General features: G+C 41.6%; 1 protein-coding gene across 1 annotated transcript in view; it reads left to right on the top strand.

The window, feature by feature from the left end:
- The window catches only part of NPTN (neuroplastin), a 121,003-nt gene that overhangs the window by 54,172 nt on the left and 46,643 nt on the right, over nucleotides 1–20,188 (top strand). Inside the window, exon 2 of the mRNA XM_032776600.2 lies at nucleotides 15,364–15,532. Coding sequence (XP_032632491.1) covers nucleotides 15,364–15,532 — 169 coding nt within the window. The remainder of the gene's footprint in view (nucleotides 1–15,363; nucleotides 15,533–20,188) is intronic.

Here is a 20,188-nt window from a genome sequence, read left to right as displayed (position 1 = left end):
TCTCTAATCCATGAACTATTGGAACTCATTTACAAAACTTTTTTCTTAATATATTCTCATACTATAGAATTAGAATTTATAATCCCTATTGCATGATGAGATATTTTTGAGCTATAATGTATCTTAATTAAAACTATCTTTAGATAGGTTTTTTCCTCAAAAAGCATTTTATTAAAAAAAAATTCAATTTAAATAAAAAAAAATCCAGGTTTGTGTTTTTTTTTAAATTTTTTTTTAAATCATTGATTGTTATCCACCCTGGTAAAATCCTGTCTAAGCTATAAAAAGCTAATACAGTTTGAGGCCTGGTTACAGTATGATGATTCTCTTTGATGTTGGTGAAGTGCTGTTTGGCTTTGCAGTGTAGAATGGACTGAATTATGGCCCAGCCTTGGACTTTGCAGCACTGTAGCACAACTTGGGAGCATGATTAAGATAGTTAGAGTCCTGTCTGTGCTGTAAAATCAGTATTAGGCACTACCTTGTGGTAGTAGCTTTTTGTAGTGTAGCGTGGACCCTAAATCAAATTACACTTAATATTCTTCTAGCTCTCTTAAGGGTGTAAAGTCAAGCACTCAAAAAGAAAAATGCCTAGATTAAGGTTGCTGATGCAAATACAAGTAAGACTAGGTTTTATTTTAAACTGCCTCCTGTAAACCAGACAACTGCTTACAAAGATTAATGTCCCTGATGATTTGAACCTGTAGGCATCAATATGTTTACAGCCTAATGCATCAGTTATGAAGTCATAGTAATAAAAGGCAAGAGATGATTCAGAATTAGAATAGTCTCTTCTATCAAAAGATAGTTATCTACTGAATTCTGAGCTATTTTTAGACCGGTAAAGAGATGGATGGTAGCGAATATATTTTCCTTGATTGCTCTCTTTCCCCCACTGAGATGACTGTTTCTGCTAGAAAGAGCAGGCGGAAGGGAAGTAGGAATCTTTTAAATTTTTGATGAGATTGTTCAGCCATTAAGGAATCCCCTTTTGTGTTTTTAAATTGGACTCCAACCAAGATGTCATGGAATTGCTGTACTTATTTAAATCATGCTTTCTAAGGTTTGTAACATTGCATAAACATTTTATTGCAATTAGGCTTTATGCAAGTGATTGCCTAACCCATTCGTAATGTGACCAAAGGTAAGGTGACATGACAGATGACACAACAGCCAGCAGAAAGGGGCAGGAAAGCCTACTCCACTCGCCTGCCATGCCATTACCAGTTGGCATGCAGATTAGGAGATCATTGAACTGGCAGTGCTCTTCCACTGAGTTCTGTGTAACTCATATATGCCAAAGGGGCACAGAGTTCAACTTTGCATCACTCTTGATCCTTAGCAGATCAGTTATTCCAAAATTAGCTGCATAGAATATGCATATCAGAAGTATGCTGGACAAAAATGCAGCTCTTGGTTCAACTGAGAAATTGCGTGCCTTTGCCAATAGCACCTAGTCAATGAACGTATTTAAAATCTGATATTTTTTTAAGCATAATTACTAGAATTTCCTGTCTCCTGTTTTTCACTCTGGGTCTGTTATCATAAAGTTTTCGTAACATTCAGGTGCTGTTAGTTTACTTATGTTACATATGTCTCCTTTCAGTATTTAAACTAAGTACTGACTCTCAAATATTCTTTCTGTTTTTGAGTTTTCCTAGCTGTCCTTACAGAAAAAAGTGTTCCTTTATCATTTGAATAAAATTAAATTCTCATTCTAGATTTTAGTGAATCTCCATGTTGTACAAGTACTGCACAATCTGTAACCTGCAGTTCTTAGACAGGTACTGCAGGAGCTATTGCAGGTCAGACTTCACATGCATTGGTGGAGATGCACATGGAAAATGTATCCACATTGACTAGTTCTAGGTCATGCCATCAGTCCTTTGCTCTCCTGAGCACGATGCTTATATACTTTAAAAAAAAAAAAAAAAAACCTTGGCTATTGACCTTCTGATATAATCTCTCTTTCATTACTGAAACCTATGACTTTATCTGAAGAACAAAGCTGTAGAAGAAAATAAATTACAAAAATTTATGGCTCAGTTTATGTTGGTGATAGCAAGTAAATGTTACCCTGAAATGGCAGAGCTTCCCAGACTGTCCTGTAGTGTAACATCCCTTGTCCTCTGGTGTATCATGGAATTATATTGAGACTTTGTGGTGAATCTTGTGACAGATTTCACAGTAACTTTCCACTTGCTCAGTGCTACCAGGTACAGTAGAACAATGTTTCGATTTGTTTTTTCCATGGTGCATTTCACTCCCTAGCAGTTTACAAAGCAATCAGTAGCTTACCAGTGATTGTAAGCTACTAGTAGTTTTACAGTCATGGCCATAAGAACCTGCCTTATTTAGAGGGAGAATATTTCTATAAGCATTTCCATTTGCTTATTCTCAGTAAGTAGTGTCTGAGGCCAAGCCCCTTTTGTCTAGTGCACCAGGGCTATTCTATAACTTGCAAAAGGGCCTTAGTTCTTTACCTTGCACTTGAAGAGCTACCGGCTGGATTGGAGACCTCAGTTAAATAAATGCCTTTCCCACTCCCTTATTCTTTTGTTCTATAGCATCAGCATCAAACGTCAGCCCAAATTTTACAAGACTTAGTGCTGCCAACTGTGCCTTAATGACACTTGCAAAGTCCAAGCAAGACTGTTATTCTTTCTGAATTGTTTTGGGGGTTCTCAAAATGTGAGAAGGGTGCATTCAGCTTTAAAAGCTGTAGGCAGCTAGAAAATCTGAACGAGGGCAACTTTCAGATATAAACAGATGTCAGGATCAGTAAACTTTGACCTATTTTTCCTCCCTTATCTGTTGAGAGAGAGATTTTCTTTTGGGGGGGTATCTTAAGAATAAGTTATTCTTTGTTTCTGTAGCACCTACCTCCTGAATATCTGTCTTTATGCACAATGCTACAAAAAAAACCAGTGTATACATGATATGGGGGGAAACTGAGTAAGGAAACTTTCTGGCTTCAGAAGCATCTTGTATAAGCAGTGAAATCTGTACATTCTATTTCTGTTTGCTTGGTTTTGTACGCTTATGGCATATATTGACAGAATTGCCAAACAGCATGAGTTTTCCAGATAAGTTTCTAGTCTTTCCTTCTGTTACGGAAAGTATTCTGTTTAGTGTGTATTCCATTTTTTGAATAATTCCTGGGGTGCGGATGGATTTCACCTCTAGTTGTAGCTTCTTCTTGGAATTCTTTCCTTATCAGATATGGCTTGCTGAAGGTACTGCCTGAAACTTACTGACGCTGTTTGGTGTTGCGTAGATAGTAATGAATTAGTGAAAATGCAAAGTGCTGAGTTACATATAAAAGTTGATAGACTTGCATGGCATTTCTAATCATGCAGCTAGTCCCGTACTAATAAGGTATTTTCAGAGTACGTTTTGTATAGGGAGGTTTCCTATGACTTCTCTCACTTCTAAATCCTTATAGATTCATAGACTCTAGGACTGGAAGGGACCTCAAGAGGTCATCGAGTCCAGTCCCCTGCCCTCATGGCAGGACCAAATATTGTCTAGACCATCCCTGATAGACATTTATGTAACCTACTCTTAAATATCTCCAGAGATGGAGATTCCACAATCTCCCTAGTCAATTTATTCCAGTGTTTAACTACCCTGACAGTTAGAACTTTTTTCTAATGTCCAACCTAAATCTCCCTTGCTGCAGTTTAAGCCCATTGCTTCTTGTTCTAGCATTAGAGGCTAAGGTCAACAAGTTTTCTCCCTCCTCCTGATGACACCCTTTTAGATACCTCGCAAAAGCTCTGTCATGTCCCTCTCGTCTTTCTGATTTCCAAACTAAATAAACCCAATTCTTCAGCCTTTCCTTCATAGGTTCATGTTCTCAAGACCTTTATCATTCTTGTTTGCTCTTCTCTGGACCCTCTCCAATTTCTCCACATCTTTCTTGAAATGCGGTGCCAGAACCGGACCACAATACTCCAGTTAGGGCCTAACCAGCGCGAGTAGAGCGCGAAGAATGACTTCTCGTGTCTTGTTTTACAACACACCTGTTAATGCATCCCAGATCACGTTTGCTTTTTTTGCAACAGTATCACACTGTGACTATTTTAGCTTGTGTCCACTATGACGCTCTAGATCTCTTCTCTGCCATACTCCTTCCTAGACAGTCTCTTCCCATTCTGTATGTGTGAAACTGATTGATCCTTCCTAAGTGGAGCACTTTGCATTTGTCTTTATTGACTTCATCCGGTTTACCTCAGACCATTTCTCCAATTTGTCCAGATCATTTTGAATTTTGACCCTCTGTCCTCAAGCAGTTGCAATGCCTCCAGTTGGATCGTCTGCAAATTTAATAAGCGTACTTTCTATGCCAACATCTAAGTCATTGATGAAGATATTGAACAGAGCCGTCCCAAAACAGACCCCTGCGGAACCCCACTTGTTATACCTTCCAGCAAGATTGGGAGCCATTAATTAACTACACTCTGAGTACAGTTATCCAGCCAGTTATGCACCCACCTTAAGTAGCCCCATCTAAATTGTATTTGCCTAGTTATCGATAAGGATATCATGCGAGACTGTATCAAATGCCTTACTAAAGTCTAGGTATACCACATCCACCGCTTCTCCCTTATCCACAAGATTCGTCATCCTATTAAGAAAGCTATCAGATTGGTTTGACACAATTTGTTCTTTACAAATCCATGCTGGCTATTCCCTATCACCTTACCACCTTCCAATGTTTTCAGGTGATTTCTTAATTACTTGCTCCATTATCTTCCCTGGCACAGAAGTTAACAACTGTCTGTAGTTTCCTGGGTTGTTTTTATTTCCCTTTTTATAGATGGGCACTATATTTGCCCTTTTCCAGTCTTCTGGAATCTCTCCCGTCACCCATGACTTTCCAAAGATAATAGCTAGAGGCTCAGATACCTCCTCTAGGGCTCCATCCTTTTGCAGGGGGAGCTCTCTGCAAACCTCAGATATCTTGTGTGGTAGAAAGTAGTTCATTATTTCTTCATTTGTGGTCTAATGCTACACTGCTTTATATTCATGGCAGAATATTTTCACTTGCATGACTGTGTAGAATGTCAGTGGGAGATGTAAATCTGTATTTAACTGAAGTGTGTGCTGCAGCGACTTCTGTGCTATGCCGGTTCCGATAGCGGGACCCAAATACATTTCACGGAGTTCTAAAAAGTAGTTTGTAGTATGAAGCAACAGTCTGTAGAGATTAGAGATCTGGTTACATTGTATTGGGCCCTATAATCTCACAGTCAGCGCTCTTCTACTGAAGACGAAGGCAGCTGATATCTACTTAATATAAAAGTTAAGTGTAGTCTTAGGGCTCCTGGCAAATTACCAAAATGGTCCTTGGATGGACACCATTTATGCCTAGCTTAAATGTGCATGTAGAATGTTAGGCCTTGTTTATACACTGTTGTAATGGATTATCTCAGTTGCTCTGGAGGAACCAGTACTAGAACAGCAAGAGAATCTTTTCCTGTCCATACTTCAACTGCCTGTGGCCTGAGTAACATGAATACAGAATTCCTCCTAAATCTACAGAAACGCTTGTTATAATATTAACTTTCCAGTGTACATTTATTGTTCACTTGAATTTTATTTTACCGCAGTTCATCAGTTACCTATTGAGTAGCAGAGGAGAGAACCTTGGAACAAGAGTAAAAGGATGTGGTTCAAACTGTCTGACAAGGGACTGAAAAATTTCATCTAATCAGTGTGCATGGAAAGCTTAATGGAATAAGCATCTCATTCCTTCTCTGCCTTCTAACGGCTTATAACGACCAAAGGCTTGTTTCCCTACTCCTCTTTCTGAAATGGATTGTGTTTGGGGAGGGAGAAGAGTGTGGGGATGTGTGGGGTGGAGCAGTCTATTTTATCAGTGTGTGGATGTCAGTAACACTGTCTGCCCTCCCTGCTTGCTGCTGTTGCTGATCCCTGGTGCCCAGAGAGAATTCAACATAGATATGACAGGTTTTGCTGCATAATCTAGCTGGCCAGCTTTTTTTTCTAAAATTTTCAGTGTACAAAATAGACTTGCTTGAAATCTGTACTATTTTCAGTGGGTCACTTCCAAAATATGCTTTGGAGGACAACTTAAAACAAAATCAAATGCACTGATGTAGTAATGCTGGTAAATAGCAGGGAAATGTATGTCACAGAAGGGGCTCCAATGGTTTTGGTACTGATTTACAACTATGCATCTTATACAAAAGGTACAGAAGGACTTCCCTTGTAACATATCTAGTTACTCAGTGCTGTGAGTGTCTCAATTAGTGAAATAATTTTGTTATTCTGTATGTGTAAAATGAAAATCCATATCAGAATTTAACAGGGATTGTGAGAATCTGCTGCTTTCAGATGCAGTGATCTAGCTGCCGCCAGAAAGTAGGTCACTTATATCTCAGGGAATTCCCTGCCTCTGAAGTTCAGAATAGGTGGAAGAAAAGGTCAAAGTAGAGTTCATGGTGGAGAGGTAGATAGGACAGAAGCTTGCTATTTTTTTCTGTAGTTGCTGTTTGATCAGTTTTCTGTTTTAATGAGAAGGCTGAGAATGAACAGGGGAAAGGCTTCTGTTGGACATTTAACTTTTATAAACTAAACAGTTCAAGCAGCTAGAAAAGGACCACCATAATTCACAGTCTGCTTTTCCATAGCTACCTGGTGCCATTTCATCACTTTCCAGTTCCGAAAGGTGATGTGTGTTTGCTGTATATGGTTCCCTTGATGCAGCCTCCTATAATCCAGTTTGACACTCTAGAAAACCCATCTTAAAATGCTTATCCTGGTAGTCTGTCTCCCAAGAACAACTCTTCCTTGAGAGGGTGTGCTGTGCTGTGAAAACTATAACACACACCTTCAAGCCAACAAAATTAGCAAGTGCTCCGTGTGTTGTGCTTTCTTTCTATAAAAGTCTTGTTAACACCTGGTTGCTGTAAATGATGATGTCTTATCTAATCCTTTGTCTGTTTTCTGCAACTCACTTGCTTTGTTCTTTATAACATCTGTTGTTTTCTGCTGGTCTATCACTGCATTTCTGCTGCCCCTCCCTCTAGCTGGGTTTGTCAAGTCGCCCATGTCAGAAACTAAACTCACAGGGGATGCCTTTGAGCTGTACTGTGACGTGGTTGGGAAACCCACTCCAGAGATCCAGTGGTGGTATGCTGAAGTCAACCGGGCTGAGTCTTTCAAACAGCTGTGGGATGGTGCTCGGAAGCGCCGTGTCACCATTAACACCGCCTACGGGGCGAACGGCGTGAGTGTGCTGAGAATAACCCGCCTTACATTGGAAGACTCTGGGACTTACGAGTGCAGGGCCAGCAACGATCCCAGGAGGAATGACTTGAGGCAAAATCCCTCCATAACGTGGATTCGAGCCCAGGCTACGATAAGCGTCCTTCAGAGTGAGTTCAGCACCCTACAGTAGTAGTACTGTAGTAACTAGAGGCAGTCCACTGACCCTTCTCCCTCTCCCATCACCCTTGATATTACCATCTTTTGTCTTGTTTGTTGAACCCAAGATTATTCCTCCAGTTGTAGTGCTTGAGTGTGTGTCTGTCACCCTTTTTTTTTTTTTTTTTTGTCTCTCTCTTCCATAGGATCAAAGGACTTGGGAAAATCTATGGAATTATCCTATAGCTCTTGTGTGAAAACAAGCTCAGTGTTGGATTTTTTTTTCTTCCACTACCCTTTACTTTTATAGTAGGTTTCCTGCATCCTATCTCTGGCTGCTTCATGAGTGCCTTTCTATTTTGGTTTTTATTCTTTCCTGATCTAACCACTTTTATTTCTTCTTTTTTCTTGGAGTCTCTGAATACCTTCCTTACTTACATGGTTTTGAGTTCATAAGCTTCTGTACAAATCCTTCCCATTTTGATTTTGTTGTTACATGTGACCTTTAAAGCCTGGATTTTTCCATAGTCATGGAGCTTCTTTTCTAAACAGTATGTGTCCTAACAGATTGTCTGATGCAGGAGCACGTTACTGATACAGCTGTTCTTACATGGTGGTGTAAAAGCAAAGGCCACTCAGAGTGAAGGGATGTTAACAACTTAATGTGCACTAGCTTTAGCCAAATGACTCCCCACTGAGAATGTAACATCCTTTTTTAAAAACTTATACTGGATAGGATGAGTTGATTCTCAATTGATGTTTGTTCCATTTATTGTCCTAGATTTTGTACATGCTTTCTGCTGTCTTTATTAGGTTCCACACAAGTTTTTGCTTCTGGTATTTTCAGAATCATTTTAACACAATCCTATTTTTATGTACATTGAATAGAAAGAATACTGTTTGCTTTCTCTTAGATGTAGTGATTGATATACAGCTTGCATCTACACAGATTCAAAATGAAATACATGCAGAGTGACTTGACTGGGTACAAATGTGAAGAGCAGAAGGTAAAGGAGAGGTTTTTTTGATTTGTTTCTCACTGTTTTAGGGCTGTGAATAGTAGAGGACGGATGTTCTCTTTAACACTACTCTGAGTGTTTGTATACATAAACCAGGATAGCGCAAAAATGTAATTTCTCGCTGCATATATTGTGCTTCATATTGCATAACTCAAGCTCTCCGATGGTGTAGTGACATCTGTTTAATCAGTGTAATGGTATCTAAAGGAACCCTGTGCCAGATGTAGACCTGGTAGCTAATGCTCAGTTCAGCTTGATACCCCACCTATCTGAAAGTATTACAGAAGAGTGCTGCAATATGAAAATGATTATGGACAAAAACAAGCAACTTGTTTCAGTCAGTACTGATGGATCAGAGAACCTGCCTCTGGAAAATGAAAAGAACATGAATGTATGTGGAAAAATAAACAATTAACCCAGTGACATGGATTTGTTAAAAACCTAGAAAACATTGGGTTGTTTGACTTGATAAACCTGTTCAGTTTCCAGTCCTAGGACTTGACCCCTGCCTAGCCCTTAGAGGTCACATTGGACTCAGACCTGTCAGCAGCAAGAACCTTCAGATTTCAGGGACTGGTGTTATTTCAAGACAAAGCTGAATTGTCCTGCAGCAAGTTTAACTTCTGGAAGTCTGGTTCCTGTCTCAGATACAGTGTAGTTGTAGCTGGTGGTGTAGTGTAGTCAGTCCCAGGATATGAGAGAGACAAGGTGGGTGAAGTAATATCTTTTATTGGAACAACTTCTGTTGGTGAGAGACAAGCTTTCGAGTGACACAGGGCACTTCTTCATGTCACCAATAGAAGTTGGTCCAATAATAGATACTACACACCTTGTCTCTCCTGTTTCATTTGATCACCTGCTTCTGCTGCCCGTGAAGGTCTGTTGTATTTCCCAGCTCTATTCCTTGCCTACCCAGTCTTCTTTTAGTATCTTTTTGGGGAGGGGGAAGAACCTTTTTGAATGAAAAGCTAATTATTAAGTTCTCGAAGCATATATTTGATAGTCCTTATGAAATGTCTCAAATTGTTTCCTATCTCCCTCAAATAGGTCATTTGTAACTGAATGTACTTTTTGGGATGGAGGTTCTAAGCTTCCATCTCCTTCCCCAGTTAAAGACCTGTCTTGTCTCTTGCATGCCTGCAGTTCAATTATCCAATGTTTCCTAATTTTGGATTATGTATTATGACTATATTGCCAAGTGCCTTGTGTTCAGGACACACTTTTTTGTTTTTGTTTGTTTCATATTGGTGAGAAAAACACTGTAGTCAAACACTTAAACAACTGTATTGTGCCCACAAGGGAGGCTTGAACTGCTGTAGTTTGTGGGAAGCAGAGCTCTTAAGGTTTAATCTCTAGGTAATTGCACACTGGAAATGGAGCTGAAGGGAGCCCTAGCTAAAGAAGCTCAGTCTGTACCTGGAAGGCAGGAGTACAAGTCTGAAGTATCCCAGAGTGTTTAAGCTTGCAAAGGCAGAATACACCGAGTAGAAACTATCCTGTAATTTTCCATTAGGAGAGCTGCATCTTACAGCTTAACAAATATGTATTTGAAATGAAGGTTTCTGATTAAAATGGTGTTGGAGTCTTTGGCTAATGGTGTTGGAGTCTTTGGCTAATCTTCCACTGATCTCATGACACCATCTTGGGTATTCAAAAATAGACACAATAAACTAGTAGAGCCTGCTTTAATTGTGGTGGCTAAAACAAAATGTCATTGTTAATATCAAAACAGAATGTAGTGAAAAGCAGCACTGAATACTGATTTGAAAAGTTAAACAGGAGAACTGGAAGTTGGTTTCCAACTAGACTGGGAGTAGGCAAACTACAGCCCGTGGGCCGGATCTGGCCCCTCAGGGCTTTGGATCTGGCCCGTGGCGCCACCGGCACCACATCCCTGCAGCCCCCCCCGGGGGGGGCAGAGGACTCCATGCGTTGCCCTTGCTTCTAGGCACCACCCCTCACAGCTCCCATTGGCTGGGAACGGGGAACTGTGGTGAATGGGAGCTTTGGGGGAGGTACCTCTGCCCCACCTCCCCCAGGGGTCGCAGCGCTTCCTGGAGTGACATGGGGCCAGAGACAGGGCAGGTGTGCAGGGAGCCTGCCCTGGCTGCATTGCACACCTCTGCCACTCAGGAGCCACTTGAGGTAAGTGTGGTCAGAGCCCGAACCCCTCCTGCATCCCGCCCCCCAACTCCCTGCCGCAACCCCCCTGCCTGCACCTTACACCCCTCTTGCACTCCAACCCCCTGTACCCCAATCTCTTGCCCTGAGCCCCTTCCTGCACACCGCACTCCCTCTGGCACCCTAGCCCCCTGCCCCGGCCCTGCATACTATTTCCCCACCCAGATGTGGCCCTCGGCCCAAAAAGTTTGCCCACTCCTGAACTAGACACTAAGGCTTCCATGCTGTCCTTCCACAAGATTATGGATTCCAGGTGGATGCACTTGTTTTAAAACCACAGCTCATATACAATTGACACCTCAAACGTGAGGTATGGGAAGGATTTTCCTCGTGAGAATCTTCAGGATGTTCCTTTTTGGAGTGGGACAGCTTTTTTTTTTGTTTGCACACCTTACCCAGTACCCCTTCCACAATGCATTATCTCCTCAGAACTAAACAGCAATGCCTGCTTGCTTTTCTGTTTTCTTACAGATTGATGAAACATTAGTGTCTTCTGCTAACATTTTAATATTTCAGGTGGTCAGCCATCAGGGACTCTTAGTTACATTCTTAATCTTTAACTCTTCTTGCTTCAAACAGCTGTGGTTAGTAATTTCCATATATTCCCAGGATAGGTACGAAAGCACCCAACAAGTCCTGTAAAAAGCCTTGTTGTTCACTTGGTTCCCATTATTTCATTCAGCTCCACCTATAAATGTCACAAACATGACTATGTAACTGACAAGTGGGTAAGAATAGGTCTACACTGGATGAGATAGCCATTAAAGTCCCAATTAGCTCCAGGTCATCAACGTACAGTTTGAAAAGCAGACCTAAAATGGTCCATTATTGGCTGAATATGAAAAACATTTGGAAAATAAAGCAATTCCCAAAGCACTTCTGGATAAGTTTCTATTACACAAATTTTCTAGTTCTGTAGACTAGATTAAAACTGTTTTCCATTACTTGCTTTTTGGAGGTATGATGCTTGTAACATTCTCTGATGGCAGCATATATGCTTTCCATTCCAGAGTCACGGCAGGTTGCGCTCTCCTCTAACCACCACCATAGTGTGTCCCTGGCTTCAGTCCAGTGTACTGCAGACAGCATCAGACTGCCTCTACTGTTGACTCTGTTTAAAAATATCCAGTTCACTATTACAGTGGCCAGTATACATGTTTTACCAGTTTCCTCTTTTGACAGGAAAATGCTATTTATAATTCATTGGCATAAATAAAACTGAAGATATTTCTTTTCATATTGGATGAAAATCTGTAAAACAGAAGCAAATATCAGTCAGTTCCAGTAAAGCTGATGTCTGTTTACAAAATGCCCAGAAATTGAGTTAATGTTGCTTCAGAGGGGTATTTCTGTCAAAGTATTTTGATAGTTCACAGTAATTTTTGTTTAGGTGAACAAATCTTGTGTGCTTGCTCATTGGGGATGATATTGGGGTATGAAAGGAGAGGAGAATAGTAGTGGAGTGGTAAACAAATGATTTTCTTCCATCTAGGACCTGATCTTGTGATCCTTGCACAGGTTAAATTCCTATTGCCGGACATAGTGGGGCAGAGTTGCAGCTGATGGGCAGTAATAAAGTTTCTACAAGAAAGGACACAAGGAACTCCACCATTCTGATAGCTGCAATATTGTATCTGGGATGGGGTGGTTAATACTGGGACTTCTAAGTAACTGAAAGAGGGAGTTTGCTTAGCCAATCTAGTAGAATTAGAAAGGAAAAGATATACATGTATCAAGTGGTGATGTAAGGGGCTTATTGGTCATCAGTGGTAAGATTTCTCACTTTGCCTCACTGGGCAGCAGCAAGAAGGGCAAGTACTATATTATTGTAGAGATTAATGTTACATTATGAATAATAATACAACCTTCATGGTGCCTCGAGTTTTTCCCGATTCAATTTAATAATTTGCTTTAATAATTTGCTTTCCAAGTGCTTTACAGATGAGACTTAAGAAGACTGTATGGTGTGACTTAATCTATACTCCAAATGTGTTTAAAATAGCTGTCAGCAAGGTATATGGAACCAGCTGGAATAAATATTCTTCTTTGACTTTCAGACATCATTATGAAATGTTAATTAGGAATTATATGAATGTGTTTGTATAAACCGCACCCACACCTGGCAACCCATCTGCAGTTTCCTCTCCTACTGTTTGGAATGCAAAGGAAGTTCTTGTATTCTGAGATATTAGCATTTTTCCAAGCCTAACCACCAAAAGTTCTCTCATCTTTTAAACCTCATGCTTAATAATTTTTTAGTTTGAAGGTAGATAAGATCTTTTCTTAGTCTCAGTAGAAAAATGCCTTGCATTGCAGTTTGGGAAAAGCATAGCTCCAGTGGCCAGCTTTCAAAATTTGGTGGTTGTGGATATTAGCTCTTAATTGTGCTAATGCTGCTTTCAAATTTAAGGAGAAAATTCATAATGTCCAAGTTCCCAACGCTAATTTCTGCACGGCCTCATATATATGGTTGGACTTGTACAATTTATAAGTTCTCACACTGCCACTCAGGATTGAAATGTGAGATATTCAAGGCTTCAGAAAATAACTAAAAACATGTCAGCAAAGTATATAACCCTTACGTTTACCACTGGGACTCAACATTGCAAGCAAATTCTATTCAAGTGAACAAGACAATGTTTCCGATTAAATAAAACGAAGGCCATTCTCAGTCAAACTCAATTGAGTAAAGGTAGGAAATATATTCTTCCCCCTTTATTTAAAAAAACAAAAACCTTTTCACCCTCCAACTACTGTACAAGTGGGAAATTCTCCCCTCAACTACAAATGCTATTTCCAATATGGGCCACAAAGTACCAACTCACCCTCTTTGTTGGCTGCCCTTCCACCCAGTCAGGCAGTCCCTTCTCAGCCAACTTGTGTCAACTAGTGAGGTCAACAGAAAACAATTTCCCCTTTTTCTCTATGGCCAGAAATTCTGCATCCCCCGCCTTCACCTCTTCCTCCCTCCCCCCACCAAAAAGGAGCCAGAGATTCTCTATCCTCTCCAGTTCTTGGAACATGCAGAAAAGATGTATGTGGATTATACTGTGCAACTAACTTGCATACTGTTGTAATTCATATACTGTGTGCAACAGCACAATGCTGACTGTCATGGACACAACTGATCAGGGTCCTCTGGCCTAAATGTGGAATGCAATTATAGGGCCAGAGTTAAAGATGGCCTGCAAAAGAGAGAGAATATTTTATCTTTACAATATATAAAGAAAGCTTAAAAGTTTCTTTTTAAAAAATCTGCTAGGTTTTTTACTTCAAAAATATCAGGAATGTCAAGTCTTGTTTACCCTCTTTATGGGAAGACTTCCTAGATGACTAAAATGAGAACTGGGGCTTTGGCCTTTGAATCGTATTGAGTGTTATGTTGGATTCTTAATGAAGCAAAATTCTTCAGACAGAGACAAAATGGCTTTAATAAAAATGAACATGTTTAAACAGTGAATAAGCAGTACATTTCTGCTCAACTAGCTTTAATGTCTTTGTTCACTCCTTTATAAAAAAACCTTCTAGTTCTCAAGTTGTCCATAGTATGGGAGAATGCATAAGATCTGAATTCCCAATATGAAAAAATAAGTAGGATACAGATCTCTTTCAAGGAATTACACATAATAGGAGAAACATGGATGCTTAAATGGAATCTCTTTTCCTTCACAGTTCATCTTTAAGATTAGAATTGGAATCTAAACTGCACATTTCCTCAGTCTTATAGCATTTATTTGATTTGATCACTTACGATACAAGCCTGTGTTCCACATTTCTTTTGCTTCCATTTTGCTTTATGCTACTCACAGAGGACACCACAAGAAGGTTGTAGACATGTCACCCAGGTGTCCCATGACTGAACACTCTAGAGATCAACATATGCTACATAGCAAAGAAGTTAATGCAATGCAAATTTAGTGTTATGCACTTGAAAGGCAACACTTTCTCAACCCCACCTCACATTTTTGTAGTTTGTGACTTGCAACTTGTCTATAGTTGGAAATTTGCTCCAATTTTAGCTTTCTCAGGCTACCAGTTGGTGAAGTTGCACCCTCATGTGGACAGGATAAAAACTGTTTATAAACCAGTTTGCACTGGTGCAGCCTACCCTTAATTTCAAGCGGGAGTAAGATCTACCAGCAGAAAAAGCAATTCTGTCCATTTCCAGTAAGGATTTGTACTGTTGCAGCTGCACTGATGGCAATAATGAGAGCATATCCCCCCCTTGTAGACATGGCCTTGTTCCTAAGACTGTTGATGTGTTTTTTTCCTGGGAACTGGGTACCCAAAGAGATGTATGTTATTCGCTAAAGCAGACTTTTTTTGCTTGAAGTTTCTGCATATAGAAAAGGGTTTGCTTTATTCTGAATGAATAAAACTGCATTATATTGCCCAGAAACAATGACTTACTTCCTTCAGGAGGTGAGGAAAAGAAGCTGATTTTGCTTGCATAGTCAACAAATATGCAGCTTACCTCTTTGCATTCCACCATATGCAGATTTGTAAAAATCTTACTCTGAGGTGTGTAGCGGTTGTTTGAAGTGTGAAAGTGAAGAATCTAAAATTCTTATTTTTTAATATAGGGGAACTGGTCCTTAAACTGTTGCCTTCACTAGTGGTCATCTGTTTGTGATTCGTTCTTTAGCTCCCAAATTAGTGAAGCAGTAGTCTCTTCCCTCCCCATCTCCCAACTGAACATTAGACCTGGGTTCGAGGTGCAGTTGTTAGCTGAGATTTATGACTCTCTTTAATGTGCACTTTGTTCCAGAGCCCAAGATCAATGCCAGCGAGGAAGTGAGCATTCATCAGTCTAGTTCTCCCATCATCCTGCAATGTAACCTCACCACAAGTCCCAGCCCCCTCACTTACAGCTATTGGGTGAAGAATGGGGAAGAAATTTCTGGCACTAAGAAGAATTCCAACACCACAGAGCACAAGTAAGTCTGCAAGAGGAGACGTCTCTTCACTATAGCATCAAGAGTGGTCGCCTTATGATTTAAAGTAGGGGATAAAGTCAGGACTTCAGGGTTCTGTTCATGGCTCTGCTACAGGGTGGCTAGACAGTTTGCATGAGATTCATCTGCAGTAGAGACGTGTGTGATTTCTAGGGTAAACAGAACAACTAAATAGTTCTATAAAAGCAGCAATCTGGGGCACCTTTATAACTACAGAACTGCGTTTATCTTTGGAGCTGTTGAGCTTCTGTGGGATCGTGTAAAGACCCACTTCGTCAGAGCAGTAAGTTGAATCCAGGGCAGGGGGTGTCATTTTGTCTCTAATATAAAGTTTTTACAATCTGCACTCCATTCACCTCCCGAGGGCGGATGCGGCTTAGAGGCTGGATACCGAGGGGTATGGTTGTCAAATCAGGGTGGAGGGTGTCAGGCTGGACTCCGGTACTATGCTCGCATGCTGCATTTCTCGAAGGTGGGTGGCCTTCGATACTTAGCCATGACTTTATATAGAGGTCTGTCACTTCCGAAGATCAAGTCTTGTTGGGTGAGAGTAATCAAACCACCTAATGTTAGCTGCGGAGGAGACAAGACAAGAGGAAACCTTGCGCTCCGACGCTGTTAGCAATCGCATTCTGCTCAATGGCACAAGAGACCCCCCTATTCAAGTTTCTGTGTGTTAGTGCTCCAGCAGCTTTCTGGAGGGTTTGGAATGTATCTCCGAGTCAATGTCAAGTTGCAGGGTATGACAACTTGCAAAAAGCTCGAGAGCGTTCACATCGGGCCCCCCTCAGTACAGTTGTCTTTGAAGTTCTGGTCCTGAAAGTTTTTGCTGCAGGTATGCCACCTTAGGTCTGCTACAGTGTGAGGTCGTCATGGGGAGGGAAGTCGGAGGTTGAAAGTCTCTCTTGCAGTTTTTGTATATTGCATTCCTGCTTCGATTGTTCATTTATCCCGTTTCCATAGTGACTGTCCAGTTGCCGATGTACTAGCAGGAGGGGCGGCACATGTGTGGCAGTACTGAATGCATGGATATTACATTGGCTGATACGTGCAGGTGATATAACGTGATGGTATGGCTGATCTGCGTTAGGTCCTGTGGTGTCGCTGGTGTAGATATGTGGGCAGAAGTTGGCATCGAGGTTTGTTGCATGGATTGGTTGGACCCATGGGAAGGGAACTCTAGAAAAATTCCACCACGATTTCACAACTTCACCCCACATCAACCTCAGCCTGGACCAATCTACACGGAGGTCCACTTCTAGACACCATGGTGCAAATAAGTGATGACATATTAACGACCACCTCATATCGAAACGTACTGACCGCTATGCCTACCTTCAGTCCTCCAGCTTCCCCCTCCGGCACATCACACGATCCATTGTCTACAGCCAAGCATTGAGGTACAACCCGCATTGCTCTAACCCTCAGACAGAGACCAACACCTACAAATCTCCCCAAGCATTCTCTAAACTACATACCGCACGAGGAAATTATAGGAAACAGATCAACAGAGAGCCGACGTGCTACCAGAAGCCTCCACTGCAAACAACCAATGAAAGAACAAACAACAGGACTCCACTGGCCATCACATACAGCCCCAGCTAAAACCCTCCAACGCATCATCAGGATCTACAACCCATCCTGGACAATGATCCCAGACTTTCACAAGGTCTTGGTGGCAGGCCAATCCTTGCCCGCAACAACCTGCCAACTGAACTATTCTCACCAGCACTCCCACCGTAGCATAACTTCTACTCAGGAACCAATCCAGCAACAACCTCGATGCTAACTTGTCCACAATATCTTACACAGCGACACCTCACAGGACCTAACCAGATCAGAGGCACCATCACCAGATTCATGTCACCTTGCACGCTCTCACCAATGTAATATACGCATCATATGCCGCAGCAATGACCCTCTGCTATTGTACACGGCCAAACTGGGACATCACTATGGAAAGAGACATTGGACCAAATCAGATATCAGGAATGGGCAATATACAAAACACTGTAGGAGCACTTCAACTCTCTGCACACTATAGCAGACCTTAGGTGGCCATCTGCAGCAAAAAACTCAGGACAGACTTCAAAGACAAGACTGCTGAGTTCGTTCATCTGTCATTACATTTGAACCCATCCAGCTCTGGACTAAACAAGACTGTGACCATCGGTACTTGCCAATTCAAACAGTTTCTCCTGCTTGGTTTTTCACACCTCTACTGCTAGGACAGCGCGCCATCCTTCCCTGATGAACCAACCTCGTTTATCTCTAGCTTGCCTGCTAGCAATATTATATCCGTGCCCCTAGGACATTCCACACTAGCTTGCGTTGACGAAGTGGGTATTCACCCACGAAAGCTCACGCTCCAAAACGTCTGTTAGTCTATAAGGTGCCACAGGATTCTCTGCTGCTTTTACAGATCCAGATTAACACGGCTACCCCTCTGATACTAAATAGTTCTAGAAAAAGCTAACTCTCTGAAAGGGATCAGTGTTCTCCATAGCTATCCTGAGTAGTCCATATCCACATAATTCTAGGCACAGCTCTTTAGAACTTCTTGGAGCAGGAGTGTTATTGTATGGATAGAAAGTACAGATAATGGTTTCCTTTGTCAGCTGAGCATACTATATATTGTACAGTATCCTGTTACATACATTGCAGAATGTGTTCTTGCATCTGTGCATATTGTGCCTGAACAGAAGAGCTGGTCTGAGCTGAGACCAGCTTACCCACAACTTGGCTGTACTCTGGGCCTTGACAGATGAAAGCCAGTGCTCTGATCTGTCATTGAAATATAGGCAGGAGTATTATGGAATTGCTAATTATGAGGAGATAATTGAACTAATGCAGCTGCACTATCTGAACTTCTTGTCTTTGTCAGCACAGTAACATTTCTGACTGAACTCTGCTCAGAGCTTATGGTTGCCAACCCTTCAGGTTTGTCCTGGAGTCTCCAGGAATTAAAGATTAATCCTTTAAGATTGTCATGTGATGAAACTTCCAGGAATATGTCCAACCAAAATTGGAAAATCTATAGAGCTCGTGCATTAGTACTGGAGCCTGTAATGTTTGTGAATAGTATTTCCATATGCTTGAATTGATGCTGTTACATGCCAGTATTCTTCAAGCAATATTTTCATGAGTTTCCTCTATGATTGGTGTGCACACGTTGCTCTCATGAGATTGGAATTTTGAATATGGTCACCATACCTCTGTCCTTGCATCTCCTGTCCAAAGGTGTATAAGGGCACGTCTACATTACGTGCTGGTCGGACAGCGATCAATCCAGCGGAGGTCAATTTATCGCGTCTAGTCTAGACGCGATAAATTGACGGCCGAGTGCTCTCCCGTTGACTCCGGTACTGCACCGGCGCGAGAAGCAGAAGCAGAGTCGACAGGGGAGTGTCAGCAGTCGACCTACCACAGTGAAGACACCGCAGTAAGTAGATCTAAGTACGTTGACTTCAGTTACGTTATTCACGTAGCTGAAGTTGTGTAACTTAGATCAATTTTCCCCTCACCCGTATAGACCAGGCCTAAGAGGGTGATGCCCCAAATCTCACTCATGTCCTTCTATATGATTGCAGTAAGGAAAAATTATTGTAAGGTGTGGCTCCCCAGCACTAAGCTGTGAAATTACCTTGAAAAGCCACATCCATTGCGAGTGTGCACAAGACATCTTGTGCAGTGGTGATGTCATCAACATACTCTCTGTGTGGGAGCGCAACTGCCTCACTTCCCTTGTTGTTCCAAAAGAGAGCATACAGAACTCTCCTGTATGTCCTCAGGCTAGCTCTTTCCTTCGTTTAATTGATCTCCTTGTAGTTAGTGTAGAGTAGTATAGTATAGCTTAGTATACGTAGCAGCATGCATCCAACAAAGTGAGTATTCACCCACGAAAGCTCATGCTCCTATATGTCTGTTAGTCTATAAGGTGCCACAGGACTCTTTGCTGCTTTTACAGATCCAGACTAACACGGTGACCTCTCTGATACTTAGTGTACATAGTATGTCCAGAACCACATTGGGCCCAGAGATAGATGCTCACATCTGGTGCCTTCTGTAGTTGGGTGAGACCCACTCAGTAACTCGGTGCTGCACCTTTGCTCCCTTTGGTGAGGGGGAAGAGAGACTTGAGACTCCAAGCTTCTCAGTGTCTCCAGCCTGATATACTCTAGACCCACCAATGTTATCAAGACCAGCCTCCATGCTGAGGTTCCTCTGACACAGGATGCAAGATGTATTTTGACCTTTTGGCCTTGCTGCTGCCTTCCATCATGCGCCTGAGAACAGAATCTCCTTGTGCTGGAAGCAGATCCCTTATTCAGCTCTGCTTAAATCAAAAGTGGCACTAATGACCAAACTGGCACCACATATTATGGCCTCAGTAGCCTTGGTGGCAACACAAGAAACACCTTTGGCATAGTTGCCCTGAGCACAGACTCCAGACCTCCTCCTCTTGGAGGCATCAAGGAAGGGCTTACAGTCCAGGAGGGGCCACTTTGAAATGCTATAAACAAAAATGGAAATGGTTTACTATCTGGACCACTAATAAAGGATTCTCTCCATCTCAAGCTTGGGTCGCTGCAGTCCTACCATACTTTCTCCACCTTCAGTCTGAGCAATTAGCCTCTC

This window comes from Chelonoidis abingdonii, chromosome 9 (genome assembly GCF_003597395.2).
Source record: "Chelonoidis abingdonii isolate Lonesome George chromosome 9, CheloAbing_2.0, whole genome shotgun sequence".
NCBI lineage: Eukaryota > Metazoa > Chordata > Testudines > Testudinidae > Chelonoidis > Chelonoidis abingdonii.
Note: the sequence above shows the minus strand (reverse complement) of the source record. Positions and strands in the feature narration are given on the sequence as shown.